Here is a 16,244-nt window from a genome sequence, read left to right as displayed (position 1 = left end):
AAGCATGCTGAATCACGCCAGGATGACACTGAGTTCCTTAGGTCTGGCCTAGTTGTAAGAATACTGATCAGATGTTTATGAATGCTTTGATACTGTATTGGGTGCAGTGATGACTTATTTTTAGGCTGTTAGGCATGTTTAGAACAATTATATACAATAATATTTGGCCTTTAGAGTTAATATAGGAATTTAAGGTGAAATTATTATCTGGTGGTCTCCCATATTAATTTCAAATATTATTAATAATTCCATCAAGAAGGTAATCAATGTATTAAGTTCTTTAACCTGCCAAACAGAAAAATTGCTCCTGTGAAACCACAACAGCAGCTCAGCTTCTCACAGATGCAGACGCCCACCTCAGCATGGTAAATTCAGCACTTTGCTGGGATCATTTAAATATTACAAACATTAAACCACAGTTTCTACAAAATACGTCCAGACACTTGCACTAAATACCAGCTCTAAGCCTAATTCTCCCTGATCCTGTGTCTGGTAGAGGCTAACTTGGCCCTGTGCAACTAAGACCAACTTTGGCAAGATCATAGAATATCAGGATTAGAAGGGGCCTCAGGCGGTCATCTAGTCTAACCCCCTGCTCAAAGCAGGACAAATCCCCAATTTTTGGCCCACATCCCTAAATGGCCCCCTCAAGGATTGAACTCACAACCCTGGGTTTAGCAGGCCAATGCTCAAACCACTGAGCTATCCCTCCTCCCTAGATCGTCAGCTGGTATGATTTGGTGAAGTTTTGTTGACTTCAGTAGCTCAATTAAGTTACACCAGCTAGGAATCCAGCCCTTCATCTCTTATTGTCATTTCAATTCTTGTTAAAAAATTCTGAACAAATAGGTTGTTGAAGGAGACTGTGAACATTCCAGAGAATGGCTTCAAAAACATTTAGACTGGACAACTGTCAACTATTGGAAATGGGCAACGTCCACCTTAATTGAATTAGCCTCATTAGCACTGACCCCCCACTTGGTAAGGCAACTCCCATCTTTTCATGTGCTGTAATATTTATACTGCTTTCTGTGTTTTTCACTCCATGCATCTGATGAAGTGGGTTTTAGCCCCCAAAAGCTTATGCCCAAATAAATTTGTTAGTCTCTAAGGTGCCATGAGGACTCCTCGTTGTTTTTGCTGATACAGACTCATACGGCTACCACTCTGAAACCTGCCCTAAGCTTGACACTCATGGTCGTGAGCTACTCCAGGCAGGGGGGAGTGACAGTGCCAAATTTAAGCACTTCATTTGTTTATCTCAAGCTGTAGAGACTCATGATGTTAGCTTTGGAGGCCCCCAGTTCAATCCGTGGTCATAGCCAAGATTGCAGTTGCTATAAAATAGAAGCTGATCAGGGATTCAAACTGCTGTGAGCCTGAACCAGCTTTCTCCATTCAGGGAAAGTATGTAACCCACTGCTGAGTGTGAGTGACACATACCCCTGTGTGCCCCACCCACAGAGCATGTGAGTCTGTTATAGCTGCCAGCTAGGGAGTTATTTTCCTGACTCAGGCTTTTAGCTCTAGACATCCCCAGCTCAATCCCCAGGCACCAAGATGGTGATTGTCACTATTATGAATGCTTGTCTTCCTCTCCCATTCCTCTTTTGTCTCTGTATGAGCCTCATTTATTGTATTTTGTTTGATTTTATACTATAAGTTCTTTGGGGCAAATTGTATTTTTCCGTAAAACACCCCGTGCACAAACAACACTATATTTTTTACAAAGTATTTATTAATATTTACACTAATGGCATCTGAAATCAACTCTTATCAACCCAGATGGGAATGACAGTCATTCAGTATGGTGGGAGTGGGCTGGTTGGCTGGAGAAGATTCCAGTTTGGGGTGTCTGCCCTGCTTCTTGACAGTCTGCTGTTTGTTTTATCACCTGAAACTGCAGCCCCTCAGTCTGAAGGGTAACACAGCAAATTGAAGGGGTTGTGATTTCTCTTTGTCTTTGGAACATCCCAGGGTATGTGTCTCATGGATGCTGTGATCCTCCCGTGTTGTTCAGCAGGCTTCAGCTAAGCAGCTCTCTTCTCACAAATACAGCGATATTGTTGTGTACAGTTATAGGAGGTGGCTTCTCCTGCATTCAGAAGTACACAGGACTCTCCAGGCTCTTGCTTCTTTACTTGGAACCTGGGGCAGAAAGCTACATTTAACACTCAGCCATGCCATTTTTGTAAAATCACAAACAGTGTCATTGCATTTGGCTGCCTAAATATTGGGGTTAACTTGCCTTACCTATTAATTTCACTTCTCAGAATAACATGTCCTGCAAGCTGAGCTATGAAAAGCATTTCTTTGTGATTTGGAATGTTTTTGGCTCGAGATTGTTCATTTAGCTGAGGTGGCCTCTTGTTTTAAATTTACTGCAGTTGTTGTACAATTTAATGTTCAGGGGTAGGACGGTAGTCTCTTCCTTTCCTCCTTAAGTGTAATGGTGGCATCACCCTTATCAATGTTTCAACTTTGAAATATCCCATTTAGAATATTTGTCAGAACTACATATGAATAGATATATTCATATGTAGTTCTGACAGAGTTACAGCTACCACTGTTAATGTTGTACAATTGTTTTATTATGTTTATTCATTTAGATTTAAAAAATTCAAACAGCACCACTCCTTCCTGTGAGAACTTGTAACCGTAAAAAATACACAATAATTCTACAAGTTCAGTAGCAATGCCAGAGTGCAAATTCTGTAAGAAATGCACAAGGATGTAAAACACAAGTGAACAACTTCTAGATCTGCCAGAGACTTACAGGTCAGTGGAATGAGCTGTGCCATCCTCCCACATCCAGTCTGTAGCAGCTCCCTTACGGAATAGTCCAATCCAGTGAAAACACGCCTGTCTGTTTATGAAATCCTGTTTGGGAACAAGACTAAATCATTTACATGGTAGGCGTATGGATACCAGGGATGAGAATGAGGCTGATGTGTCCCAGTCGGGACCAGTGTGTTGTAATGCCCATACATTGGCCAATCACACTCCATTTTTTCCAGAAAAGTCAGCCATAGATTTTATCGAGCTTTTTGCACCTGTCCCTCACAGGAAGCATCACAGCTACCGTCCTGGCTGAGAAGAACTGATAGGATACCCTGGAGAACAAGTCAACACAATTGTCTCATCAGCCAGGGGTATCACTAATGAGACATGAGGAGTTCTCTTCCCAAGCAGCACAAGTACTAACCCAACAGCATATCCAGCCTCTGTTAAAGAGAGACAAAGCTTGATTTTATTTTCAGATGGGTTTCATTTCATTGACTTCAATGGAGGAAGTCGTGATTCACGATGGAGGGAGAGGAGACTCAGACCCTAGGAATGGACTCTGTCCCTTCCTCATATTATGCAGAGCACTAATCCCTAGGCTAGGACATCACACTCTCTTTAATCACTCTTGAAGTCAGTGATAAAATTTGCATTCACTCCTTCTCTGGTGCCCCAAATCTGCCCAGTCTCCCTTGGGGACACAGTTCTGAATAGAACACAAACAGTTTAGAAAGTCATTTACCCTGCCAGTGTTATTTTTCATTTTATACCCATATCCCACTTCCCCACCAGATAGATATTGGGCAGGTGTAGTTTGGAAAATATAGGAAAATAAGGCAAAGGGTAAATTACCTACCAGTTCTTCCTTGTTCTCTATCCTCAGCAGTCTAGACCCATGAGACGAGCAGTATTTTTTACTCTTCTGCCAGGAGCTCCTTTCATTAGTAAAATGGTAACACTTCCCTCTATGCTGTATCCAGCCCTCAGGGCAAGAGCTGCATTTATCTACTGGAAAAAGAGAGCAATATAGACCCGTTATAGTTCTGCATTGATGGGTGCGACGCAGTTTGATACTGAGTGTCACCATGTATTCGCTAGTGTGTATATTTCTCACGGGGAATGTAGTGTTTGTCTTGCCAGCTAGGATGAAGCTGATGTTGGTGCCCCCAAAATAACCTGGGATATGGGATACTTGGGTCAAGGCCCTTTTCTGATTCAGGCAGAACAGGGACTTAACCCTGGTTCTCCCTCATCCCTCAACACCAGGCTATCGCCTGCTCTGGGGCTTCTCTGTTTTTTCACGGAAAACTTTGAAAGGTCTCGGTTTTATCCCAACATGAAATGGAAAAATTTTGAATTCTCAAAAGTGCTCATGGGACAGGAAACCTGTTTCCCCTCCAGCTCCATTCAGATCACAATGAACAAGAGAGGTAATGAGAGCACTAGTGGAGAGAGGAAGCAATCCTCACGATGGCAATGATGATGATGTTGACTAGGATGAAAACCTGATAACCAAGCTAGCACAGTGTCGGCGCTGTGGGAGGGAAGTGCAGGAGAGTCTCTCTGTGCAGCAGCCTATTTGTCTGTTGCATTTGTCAAAATCCCTCTGTTTATCAGTGTCTTTCCCTTGTACCATTGAGAGATGTAAGCTGGGAAGGAGCTGCCCAGGTTTCTCTACTTTGAAGCTAGTGAGCCAGGGATCACTGATTATGTCCACTATTAAGGACACCATATTTTTGCTCAGATTTGTTGTGGCTTTCCATGTAATTAATACTTAGATGAGGCCCTTGTACACTGTGTGCACAGGAACAGAAGTACCCTTTTTTGTTAATAAGAACAAGGAGAGCTGAATTCTGATTAAGCAACAATATTACCATAAAGGATATAACAGAAGAGTGAGCTCTGATTGATACCTTTCTTATTCAGAACATTTGAGAGTTCTGTGTTATTGGCTTGGAGATCGTCTCTTTGCTGCATGCAGTTTGTCAGAGTTTCCTGCAATTGAGTGAAGTTTTTCAGAATAGCCTGTTTCTGGATAAGTTCCTCATTCTGTCTTCTCACTTGATGGGAAGCCTGGAGAACTTAAATCCACATCCCAAGAAATCAGTTAAAACAAAATGAAATACACTTATATAAATCATTTGCCTTTTGCATTATAAGGATGCTAACAGCAATTGTGACAGTTGTCATCATGGCTTACACACTGGGGATTGAACTGGAGACCTTCTGAGCTAAAAGCATGAACTCCTACAGCTTGAGTTAAAGACTTTGTCTACCCTGGAGGGATAGGTCAACATAGCTACGCTAGTCAGGAGTGTGAAAAAAACATTCTACTAAATGATATAGTTACACCAACTTACCCCCCAGCACAGATACAGCTATGTAAATGGAAGAATGCTACGTAGCTACCATCATTTCGGGGTGGGGGTGGGTGTTTCTATTCCAATGGAAAAACTCCTTCCATCGGAATAGGTCACGTTATACGCTTTGGGGTTATGCCAGCTAAGCTATGGTAATTTAGCTATGCTGGTACAGTGTCCATAGCATAGACATATCCAAAGACAGACAGGTCAGTAGTCATGGGCTGTAACAAGTCATATCCTCTGTGGATTAGCACACAGGGGGACATGTAACCCATGCTCATTAGTGGGTTACAAAATATGGAATTTCAGTTCTATTCTGATGTTAAAGGAATTAAGGAATTGCTGTAACACTGCTTTGCCTTTTACGAAACAATCTACATGGGTTTAAAATCTAACAGAATATGTGCCAAAGAGGTTTTTGTCAAAATGTCATTTTTGTTTAAATTTCCTGGCTAGCTATTCTCATAATTTACACTGATGTAAGTGAGAACAGAATGAAGGCCCCTTTTTCTTTTGGACTGACAAACTAAGCAAAATTGAAAAATCAGGACAGAAAATATGGAGCCACGCAGTTCTGTATCATGATTAGAGCTGAATGAATCATAATTTCTTTGGTTTGGAGCTGAAATATCTGGAACAAAAATTGATTACTTTCGAACCAAAACTTATTTTTTTCAGTTTTTCTCGCCAAAAAAAACCCCAACAAAATTAATTTCAGATCTAAAGGCAGCCAAAATAAAATGAAAAAACTGAAACAAAACAAAAACTGGGGGGTTGTGGTTCACTTCATTTTAGGGATATTTTTCAATCCACAATATTTTTTTCCATTCTCCGTTTAATTTTGTTTTCAAGTATTTGTCATACTTTCATTCTCAAATCATTGAAATAAACCATTTCACTTTTTTAAAAAAAATATTTTTTTTTGCCCAAAAATATTCAACAAATTCGATCCGAATACATGAATAGTTTCAGTGCATGGGAAAATGCATTTTTGGGCAAATAAAATATTCATTGAAAAAAAATTCACCCAGTCATAGTCATGATGCCATTTCCAACCACGTTTAAACAGTAGTCAGAGTTTCAAATCAACTTTAGTCTTAATTCAGAAAGACTCTTAGGACCACCCCTCTCCCTAGGATTCAGAGCTGGAGCTGCAGCAAAAGACGTAACTTCAAAGTGCTGTCTATATAGGTATTTGTAGAGCACTAATGCAAGCCCTGCTAGGCACAGTTTGTTGACCTGGCCTGAAAGGCTTGCTGCTGCTTGTTCCAAACTGCTGTGTAGACACACCCTTAAAGGCATCTCAACTTCTCACGTTTCATTGGTAAAATTCAAATCACAGCTCAGCAGGCTACAGGTTCTGAATACCAGTTGTTTTTCACAAAGTAATGTGAACTATGACAGTGGCTCACATATGCATTTACACATATCACTCAAATGCTTATTAGAAGATCCCTTCTCAACATTATAATGGTTCAGATAATGTTTTGTTGCCTTCTTGGCGAATACTTACACTTGGCACCCAAAACCCCTGCAGTTACTAGCAAAGCCAGGCAGAGGAGCCCCAGAATCACTGTAATGAGCCATGGTGAAGATGGAGAAGGAGACTCTAACAGAAATAAGAGAGAAAATGAACGCAAGCATGGCGAGATCTCTGGGATCAGATCAGAGCTCTCAGCCACACCAGTCTACCAAAGTCAGAACCCACCTCTCTGGAGCTAAACCAATCCAATCATAATAGCTATTGAATATGTGCTCAATAAAATCTTGTGTGAATTGAGAAGACGTGGAGAAAACAGTCACTCCTGGTGAAGTCCAGATCTGTCACATCCCAATTTCTGCCCAGACATTGGCCCAGTGTGGTCCTAAGCGAGCTCCCATTAACATGCCATTTCCGGCCACAATAGACAAAATTCTAATTTTATTGTTCCTTAGACATGAGGCCATGGGCAGTGACTACACCAGGAGGAGGATGTTTGACTATGAACACTCTGATAAAAGAAAGTAAGGAACCAGAAGCGCATAGTGCATAATACCTTTGCTCTCTGCACTTGTAGGTCTTTGCTGCCTCTGCTGCTTTGAAGGAGCGTGAAACTTCAGATCAGAGTAGGTTATTTCCTGCTCACTGGTTTCTGGATGGAAAGACAGCTCTATGAAATTGTCATCACAGTAGGTGGGACCATAACTTCACAGATGTTAAGGCTAGAAGACACCATTATGAGCATCAGGTCTGAGTTCCTGCATAATGTAACACAGGCCATAGAACCTCACCCTGTAATTCCTGTTTTCAAGACCAATAACTTGTGGTTCAATTGGGACATATCTTTTAGAAAGAGAGTAAATCTTCATTTAAAGACTCCAAATGGTGGAGAATTATCACATTCCTTGGTAATCTGTTCCACTGGTTAATTACACACATTGTTCAAAATTTGTGTCAGATTTCCATTTTGACCTTTATCAGAGTCATCCAATTAGGAAGCAGAAACAATAGCATGTGACTTAGGTGACCGATCACATTGATCCAATAGTGAAGTATGAACAGTGAATTCTTGAAACAGTAGCCACTGCAAATAGTTGACAGCCTACTCAAAGGTTGGAACATAAACTACTCACTGAATAATTTCATATAGAAACCCATTTTTTAAAAATTGAAGCCTGTTCTCAGATGAGTCATGAATAGAACAAGGGGTGAATTCTCTGAGAGTCAGATTCTTCAATTGTGACTCATGTTGAGTTGTATCTTATTCTGTGAATATGAATAAGGAAAGGAATCAGAATCTGGCCCTGAAATTTTTTTTCCCTGCAGTAATGGCCTAGTAAGACTGAGTAAAATTTAGTAAGGACATATGCATTTGGCCCAAAGGCGGTAACCAGTTAGAGTATGGGGATGGACAGAAAGCACATTGTAAGGTGGTGAGTACAACATTTGTTTCTTATTATTTTCTGCTGTCTTCAAAAAAACCTGACCTTTTGAAACTACACCCTGAGGAGAGGGCCATTGACTGGGAATTACCTGTTCTCAGAAACTGCAGATCAAAGACCTGAGCTGTGCAAAGTAACCGTTGAACTATCCAGTTGGGTGTCTGGCTTCTGATCATAAAAACTGACATGAACTCGGGACCAAGGGTTTGAAAGACTCACCCTACCAGAGCCCTGTGTTGGAGCTGGGGGTGACCTCAGGTAAGCTTTTAGCATGCATATAGGTTCTTGTATTGTTTTAAAATATGTTTTCTCTTTAATGTTTTTTCCCTAAGAAAAAAATACAGTTTGCTTTCTGAAGGTTGGTTGGTAACTGGAAGACACTGTAATAGCCCTTGGAAAAGAGTTAACTGCAGGTGCTGGTCCCCAATCAGACTTGCTGAGAAATTGCAATGAGGTGCAGAGAACTGCAAGCCTAAACCCCCAGAAGGCGAGATGTGGGTCTCTGCTTCAAGAGATGTGACAGCTGGGAAGCCGAAATCTTCAGTGGGTGCCCTCAAGGAAGAGCTGGAGGGAGGTCAAAGATGTAGTTAAGCCTGGAACCGTGTCAATGCTTATCCTCAGGTTGAAGAGACCTTTCTCATGAGTGATGGCTCCAAAGCTTTGCTGACTGGCAGAAAGATTCCATGGTGAGCCTGCAGGCCACCGAAGTTCTGGGAAACCTGAACAGGGAACTCAAAATGAAAAATATTTGCTCACAGACCAATCCACCCGGGTGCCTTCTCTTATAGATCAACTGGGGTCAGCTGACCAGTCACATGTGAACTAGCATCTTCCCTCATAAATGGCCAGTACCACCCGGAGACAGAAGGGTTTATTACTTCACAATCAAATAATTGTGTTCCAGGGCTTTCTAGGCACAAAGCCATCTCCTTCCCATACCTAGAAGACTATGCATTTCTGGGGGCTCCTTCATATCACACAGACTGACACAAAACTAATAACATAGTTCTACTGACATTTGAGAAAAAAACTCTAACACAGATTCTTGATATATAATGTTAGGGTTTGTGGGATAAAGTTCAAGAGGGAGATTTGAGTAGGGATAAAAGCATAATGTTAGACATAGATTCAGGAGATTATAAATATACAGTACCTATGACCCTGGTGTGCTTTGGTCTTTGTTTTCTCTTCTGCTCTGCAGGTGTATGAAATCTGAGGTCCACAAAGGTCACTGACTGCTCACTCATTTCTGGTGGGTTATGGGATAGAAATTCCAGAGATGGGGTTAGTGAACTGAGATGAACATTGGGATTTGTACCTCAGTGAAATGAGCTTTTAGAGCCAGTAAGAGCATCAACATAAACAGGGGAAATGTAACAGGACAGTCTGCTCAGTGACTCAGTAGGAGTTCTCCTGTGTTGCTCTCGGACACCTAACTCCCACATAACAAAGGCCACAAGAAAAATATTCTACCATTTATGGCTGGCTAGGCCACTCTGTCTCATCCCAGTGGGTGATGATTTGGCCTCACATATACACACTTTTGTCACCTCCTGGCTGGGCTAGCAATGCTCAGTAGCTCGGCATAAAGCCATCAGCCTCAGGACACTCCAAGTACTAGAGAATGATGCAGCACGTCTCCTCAACAACACAGGCTGCCGCAAGCACCTCACATCAGTCCTCCACTCACTGTACTGGCTCCCTATAGAACGCCAGGTCAAATTAAAGATCTCAGTCCCTATCTTCATGGTGCTCAATGCCTGGCCCCACAATACCAAAGAGATTGCCTAAAGCTCCAGAATCAGGCCATGTGACCAACAACGCCGCTTCTTTGGCACAATGGAACTTTCTACCACAAGGACAAAACTCGTCTACACAGGAGACAGAGCTTTTTCAGGGCCGGTTCTGGATCATGGAGCAAGCTTCCACAGGAACTAAGAACCACCTCAAATATCACCACCTTCTGCTCCAAGTGCAAGGCGTACTTCTCAGACTTTGTCTTTGATAGCATAAACATATAACATAGAGTACATATAATTTATTTTAAAGGAAAACAACCCCACCCCCTCCCCCAAACTTCACTTTTCACACAATTTCCCCCAGGGCAGGGGAGAAGAAAAGAACAAACTGTATGTGACAGATGTTAGTCACCTCCCTTAGTGCACCACTGAAAGGTACTGAGATATATGGTGATGAGGGTTGCATAAGAACATGTGGAGAATAGAGCACGTTATCTCCTTCTGATACTGGTAACTGCCTGTATTTATGAAAAAAATGTAAAATATTATAGAATGATGCAGGCCCTACCTAGTTATGGATGCAATTTAGTTTCCATTAGAAGTTCAATTTTGGGGCTCCACATAAATCACCAAAAAGGCAACTTTGACTTAAAATTGATAGGAGACAACTTGGTCCAAGGTAAAAGTTTTCTGCAAAATTTGAAGTAATTTGGAACACCTTGTTTGTCAGATTTCTAACCTAAAAATATTGCTTTTCATTACAGTTCAAATATTCTTGTAGACATTTTCTTTTTGCCATGTAATTAAAATAAATAAATAAATAAATACAATTTAATTTACGAGACTCTCCTAGAGATCCAATGACTGCTGGTGATTGCTGCTCATTTAAAAAAACCCAGTTGTTAGCCCCTCCATAGGTGGGAAGGATAGCTCGGTGGTTTGAGTATTGGCCTGCTAAACCCAGCGTTGTGAGTTCAATCCTTGAGTGGGCCATTTAGGGATCAGGGCAAAAATTGGGAATTGCTCCTGCTTTGAGCAGGGGGTTGGACTAGATGACCTCCTGAAGTCCCTTCCTACCTTGATATTCTATGATTCTTTGCAAAGGGAGAGCTCACAATGACACCTGATTACTGAGGACCTTTGTCAATGAGGGAAAAGAAATTTTCCACTGGAAGTCACACAAAGGGAAATGCTAAATTCCCTGAAGCTTCCTGACAGAGCTAGCTGAAAATTTTCCATCATAACTTTTTTGCAATGGAAAATTGAGGTTTTGACCGAACATAAACATTTGAGGAAAGGATCTGCTTTCCTTTTTTTTTTTTTTAAGGAAGAAAATTCAAAATCCAATCCTCAAAATTTTCATCCATGCACAGAAAATTTGGGCAAAAAACTGACAAAACACAAAACCACTAGTACAATTAAACATTTGCAGACAAAAACTAAAAATGTTTAAGTTTTTCGATTAATAGTCAAAACTTTCCATGGAAAAAATCCCACTTTCCAAACTGATCTATTTTGGGGGTTTTCTCCTCTTTTGCAGAACTCTGTGGGGGAATGTCCCCTCCCAATTCTACACATAAGCTTCTTGTTCTAGCCCATTCTCCCCTTTCACTCATCACTTCAGCATTGGATCTCTGATACCTATAGAAAGGAAGACTTGCTCCTTGCATGTGGGAGGGAATGTGAACATGGGAAGAGAATCTGAAGAAATCAGGAGGAACTGGTGAGGAGCGAAATCAAAACAGCACTCCCCATTCCTGTGGTCCTAGTGAGATCTGAGATCTGTAGCACAGGAGAACACCCAAGAAACCTTCTGAAAATCACTGGATCCACTTTCAAGCTTCTGCATTTCCTGGGGTTCCTGTGTGTGATGTTTGTTTTATTTGAGGTTAGTTTAATTCTAATGTTTTGGAAGGCTATCTTCATACCATGTCCCTGCAACTTTAACTTCACCTTAACAAAATTCTTGAGTGAAACTGAATATACTTTGGTTACCTCCGTGTCTTACTCAAAGGATGTTGAAGAGCAAGCAACTAAAACACTTTTTTATTTTTATTGGAAAAGGCAAACTACATGTTTTAATCCCCATATTTTGCTCTACAAATCCTTGCGCATCTTCGTGGAATGTTAGAGAAACTACTTATAGCTTGACTGGTGTCAGAAGAAGCCAGGAAGAAACAGTTACAGGGAGATGACAAGTACAGTCATGGTACTGAATAATCAGAAGACAGCCTTCTAACACTCTAGAACACACTGTGTCTTCTCCATAGAATATTTTGTGTAAATTTGAGATCCTCTAAATCCATGAAAATATCCACTAATTAAAGGAAATTCAGATAAAATTCAACAAAAGACATCCATCATTTAATCAAATCATATCTGATCTATCTACAGTATTTAAGTTTCCATCATTATGGTATGGTTAAGGAGTGGAAGAACTGACGGATGAGGAAAGATTAAGGGTTTGATGTAAGAACTGCAGAAATACCCTAGCTCCCAGGGAAGTCAATGGAAGTTGTGTGTGGTTTAACAATCACTAAGGGGCCTATCATCATTGAGAAAAGAACAGAAGTAAAATCACTAGAGATGGCATGGATGCTACTTAAACAATAACAGAGTCTCAGAGAATACACATACCATTAAACGAAAAAAGAACCAGAAAGGCAAGGAATAAGCCAATATGGCTACATGGTAGGATTCTACAGGCAATTCAAGCCAAAGAGAGTTACTTCAAAATTTGGAAATCTGGCTCTACTGAAGGCAATAAAGAGGATCATAAATTACAGCAGGCAATAAGTAAGAAGAGAATTAGAAGAATCAAAATGCATTTGGGAAAGCAAATAGCTAAAGGTGTAAAAACAAACAAGAAATTCTTTAAGTCTAGCAGAAGCAGGAAGCCTATAAAATAATCTGTGGGTCTGATGAATAATGAGCAGTTATAGGGAGCGATTAAGAATGAGAAATGATTTCTTTGCATCAGTCTTCACCACAGAGGATGTTGGGGAGATTCCTACCCTGACCTGCCATTTTCTGGCAACAGAGATTGAATTGTGGGAAGAAGAGGTGCTGGAGCCATGTAATTATTTATAAATCAGTAAGTCACCAGGCCCAGATGGTACATCTCAGAGTTCTGAAAGAGCCCAAGTAGGAGTTAGCTGAACAGCTGCTAAGAAAAATATGCCATCTCTCATTAAAAACAGAGAATTTGAGGGTAGCAAATGTTGTACCTGTATTTGAAAAAGGCTTTCGGGGAGATCCGGGAAAATATAGATCAGCAAGCCTTATATCTGTACCTGGTAAATTGGTTGTAAAGATATTTAAAACAATAACAAAACACCTGGAAGATCATGATCTGATAGGGTCTAACCAGCACAGATTCTGCAAAGGAAAATCATGTCTCATGAATCTTTAAGAATTCTTTAAACATGTCAGTAAGGTAGTAGATAAATGAAAACCAGCTGGCATAACTTATTTAGACTTTAAAAAGGCCTTTGAGGAGGTCCTGTACAAGAGGCTAAGGCGGCATGGGGTGAGAGGCACAGTGTAGGTCATGGATCAAAAACTGGATGCAAGGCAGAAAGCAGAGTAGAAGTAAATGGTCACTTTTCATCACAGAAAAAGGTTAACATTGGGGGCCTCAAGGTTTCCTACAAGATCCCATGTTGTATAATGTGGCTTGAGTCAGTTAAAACCTGAGTAATTTAAAACTGGACTGGACAAAGCCTTGTAAGGTAGACTGCAGAGAATGGTTCTTCACTGAAGGGTGATAGATAAGACATCCTAATGCTATGTCTTTCCATCTCTCTTTTCTATATGTCATTAAACAATGCTCATTCAGAATAATTATTTACAGAGATCCTTTGCAGTTGGTCCCTAAGAGGCACCAGCTGGAGGGTATGAAACAAAAATCTGCATCCCCAGTTGTCCGTTGCATATAAATTGCATAGAATTGTAGCGTTAGTAGCCAGTGTTGTGAATTGCAGATAACCTTCATCGCCTGCTGACTTCATAGGGATTTCAGAGTAGATTAAGGGTCATTCAGCACCTCCCAGAATCCAGTCACTAGTATTCATAGTTCTGTAATCTTTTAGAATTTGATTTAAAGCATATTTAATGGCCATGCTAGAGTTCAGTGAATCATAGACTCATAGACATTTGAGGTGTAAAAGACACCACAATCTAGCTGTAATTCATTTAGGGTAATATTTTCAAAAGTGTCTTTGTCATTGAAAGTCAATGAGAGTTAGGCTCCTAGATGCCTAAGTGACATTGAGTATTGAACTTAGACTCCTGAAGTCACTTATGACCAGATTTTCAAAAGGTATGTAGGCACCTAAACAAGTAGATAGGCACCTAATTAGATTTTGAAAAGCACCCAGGTACGTAATTCTCATGGGAGTTAGGTGCCTAGGCGCTTTTCAAAATCCTATTAGATGCCTATCTATTTGTATAATTGCCTTTGGAAAAATGTTACCCCTAGTCCATTCCTTTGACCAGTATAAGATTGTCTCTATGGTAGGAGAGGTAGGACTGAAATTAAATTAATAGAAAGAAAGAAAGAAAGAAAGAAAGAAAGAAAGAAAGAAAGAAAGAAAGAAAGAAAGAAAGAAAGAAAGAAAGAAAGAAAGAAACCATAAGGGCAAAAAAGCAATTAGTTAAAAAGAAAGTAGGCAAGGGCGAATAGAGAGCAAAGCCAGACAAAAAGTCAAAGCTTACAAACCCAATGAAAACACAGAGAGAAACAGAGAAATCTTAGAAAGAAACCAATATTACAGAAGAAAGGAATGCAGGAAAAGAAACATGCCATTTAAACACTTCCCTCTTTCCCTCCTCTCTAATTAGACTATATGGGCTACAGGGCAGGGAATTCTCTTTTTCTCTCTGGAATCTTTCCTGCACATTCATGGTTTCATATAAATAATAAATAGCGATTAACTAGAGCTTGTCTAAACATTTCAAATTTTGACAATTTAAAAATTTTCAAAATTAAAATAAATGAGGGTTTTTTTATTTTTCATATGTCCCCCTCTCCCATTTTTCAATCACGTATAAAGAAGTTTCAATTACATTCAAAATTTTGCAAAACAAAAACAAAACTTTCCACAAAATTATTTGTCTCCCTTTTGGGGACCAGGTCTAGTACCTGTATCTATAGGGCCTGATCCTATAATGTACAATGCACGGAAGGACTGCTGTGATTGCATGGAGCTCCATTAAAATCATCTGGGTTGTGCCAGGGTGCTGCAGTCCACCCATTCATCATACATTGCAGTATCCTAGCCACAGAGTCCAATTCTGCAACATGCTGAGCACCTTCAACTCCCATTGACTTCATCACCTCACAATACTTGATCATATTTCCACGTGCTTTGTCCCATGTTGTCTGATACTGTTTAGCCTCAGTCTGTAAGAGGCGGAAAATGTCACCTCAGACATTAAATAAATACTAGACTACAATTGCAAGACTTCCCAATGCAGTTTGTATTAAACTTTATCCAAGGAAAAAAATAATATAATGTACACACACACACATATATATATATACACACACACATATCTTTCATTATAGCCACTGCTATTCATCTCCTGAATTACAGGACAGGTAAGAGAGGTAATCTATAGCAATTACCTTAGTGAAAAGGAAAGCCCCTGGAGGAAAGCTGGTATTACCTTTGTTTGTGTTGGAAGGTTTACAAGTCGGGCTTTAAATCTTGTACTTGCCTTATCTTTGCCCACAGAGAGAGAGATGGGCAATTTGATCTCACCGTTCGAGTGTCCTGTTATAAGTGGGCAGCACCAGCCAAGAGAGGGATAATTATTTGTTCTGCAATGTTCCGGCTGAAACCGCACAGGAAGCGCTCATGTTGCTGATTAGAGAGGCCCTCGTCCAGAAGCACTGAGAACAAAGAGACTTTCCTCTTCAGATGACTGAACCAGCACTGACAACACCTGTTGTTTTAACTTCAAAAGCCACTTGGTGTTACTTAAATTCTGAAGCTCGGTAACTTTCAGAACAAATACTCAACTGAAGTCCAAGCACATACCCTCCTTGCTTTAGCTCTTGGATGGGACCTTTCATGTTTAGTCTCCAAAGCCATAGATGTCAACAGAAAGATTCCCACTGATTTCAGTGGTCTTTGGTTTGGGGCCCAAACAGGACTCACCACCATCAACATCAGAACTCTTGGTTTCAGCATCTTCCACCCCACAAGCAGCTTTCTATTTGGCAGTCAAGCATGGAAAGTGAGAAGATGGAGGCAATCTTTAGCTTGGTAGATTCTGAGATATTTTGCCTATTAGTGACATTGCACCAAGTCAGGAATCCAGCCTTCTCCGTATACAGCCCTTAGAATGGGAAAGACACAAGAAGAACTTTGAATGAAGCCTTCCATTGATGACAGTTTTGGGTCTCTAGCGGTATGGATTGTGGTCTCTG

The 16,244-nt window shown here is 40.5% G+C and overlaps 1 protein-coding gene across 2 annotated transcripts; it reads right to left on the bottom strand.

Moving 5' to 3' along the window:
- Positions 1-1,394: 1,394 nt before the first annotated feature.
- LOC102930671 (C-type lectin domain family 9 member A) lies at positions 1,395-15,586 on the bottom strand. 2 transcript variants are annotated; one of them, XM_037912144.2, is made up of 8 exons: positions 15,479-15,586; positions 9,223-9,318; positions 7,184-7,279; positions 6,661-6,756; positions 4,698-4,865; positions 3,641-3,792; positions 2,777-2,880; positions 1,395-2,148 (listed from the first exon to the last, which is right to left on the bottom strand). In XM_037912144.2, exons 2-8 carry the CDS (start codon positions 9,314-9,316, stop codon positions 2,031-2,033), a joined length of 828 nt encoding a protein of 275 aa, XP_037768072.1. In that variant the 5' UTR covers positions 9,317-9,318; positions 15,479-15,586; the 3' UTR covers positions 1,395-2,030. The 2 variants fall into 2 exon arrangements, with proteins under 2 accessions (XP_037768072.1, XP_037768076.1); XM_037912148.2 differs by having other exon boundaries at positions 15,438-15,575.
- Between the last annotated feature and the right edge of the window lie 658 nt (positions 15,587-16,244).

This window comes from Chelonia mydas, chromosome 1, assembly GCF_015237465.2.
Source record: "Chelonia mydas isolate rCheMyd1 chromosome 1, rCheMyd1.pri.v2, whole genome shotgun sequence".
NCBI lineage: Eukaryota > Metazoa > Chordata > Testudines > Cheloniidae > Chelonia > Chelonia mydas.
Note: the sequence above shows the minus strand (reverse complement) of the source record. Positions and strands in the feature narration are given on the sequence as shown.

Coding starts and splice junctions, on each gene's coding strand:
- LOC102930671 (XM_037912144.2), bottom strand. CDS start 9,316: ATGAGTGAGCAGTCAGTGACCTTTGTGGACCTCAGATTTCATACACCT. Junction 6,757..7,183: donor TACAAGTGCAGAGAGCAAAG/GTATTATGCACT, acceptor TATTTCTGTTAG/AGTCTCCTTCTCCATCTTCA. Junction 3,793..4,697: donor AAATGTTCTGAATAAGAAAG/GTATCAATCAGA, acceptor CTCTTTTTCCAG/TAGATAAATGCAGCTCTTGC.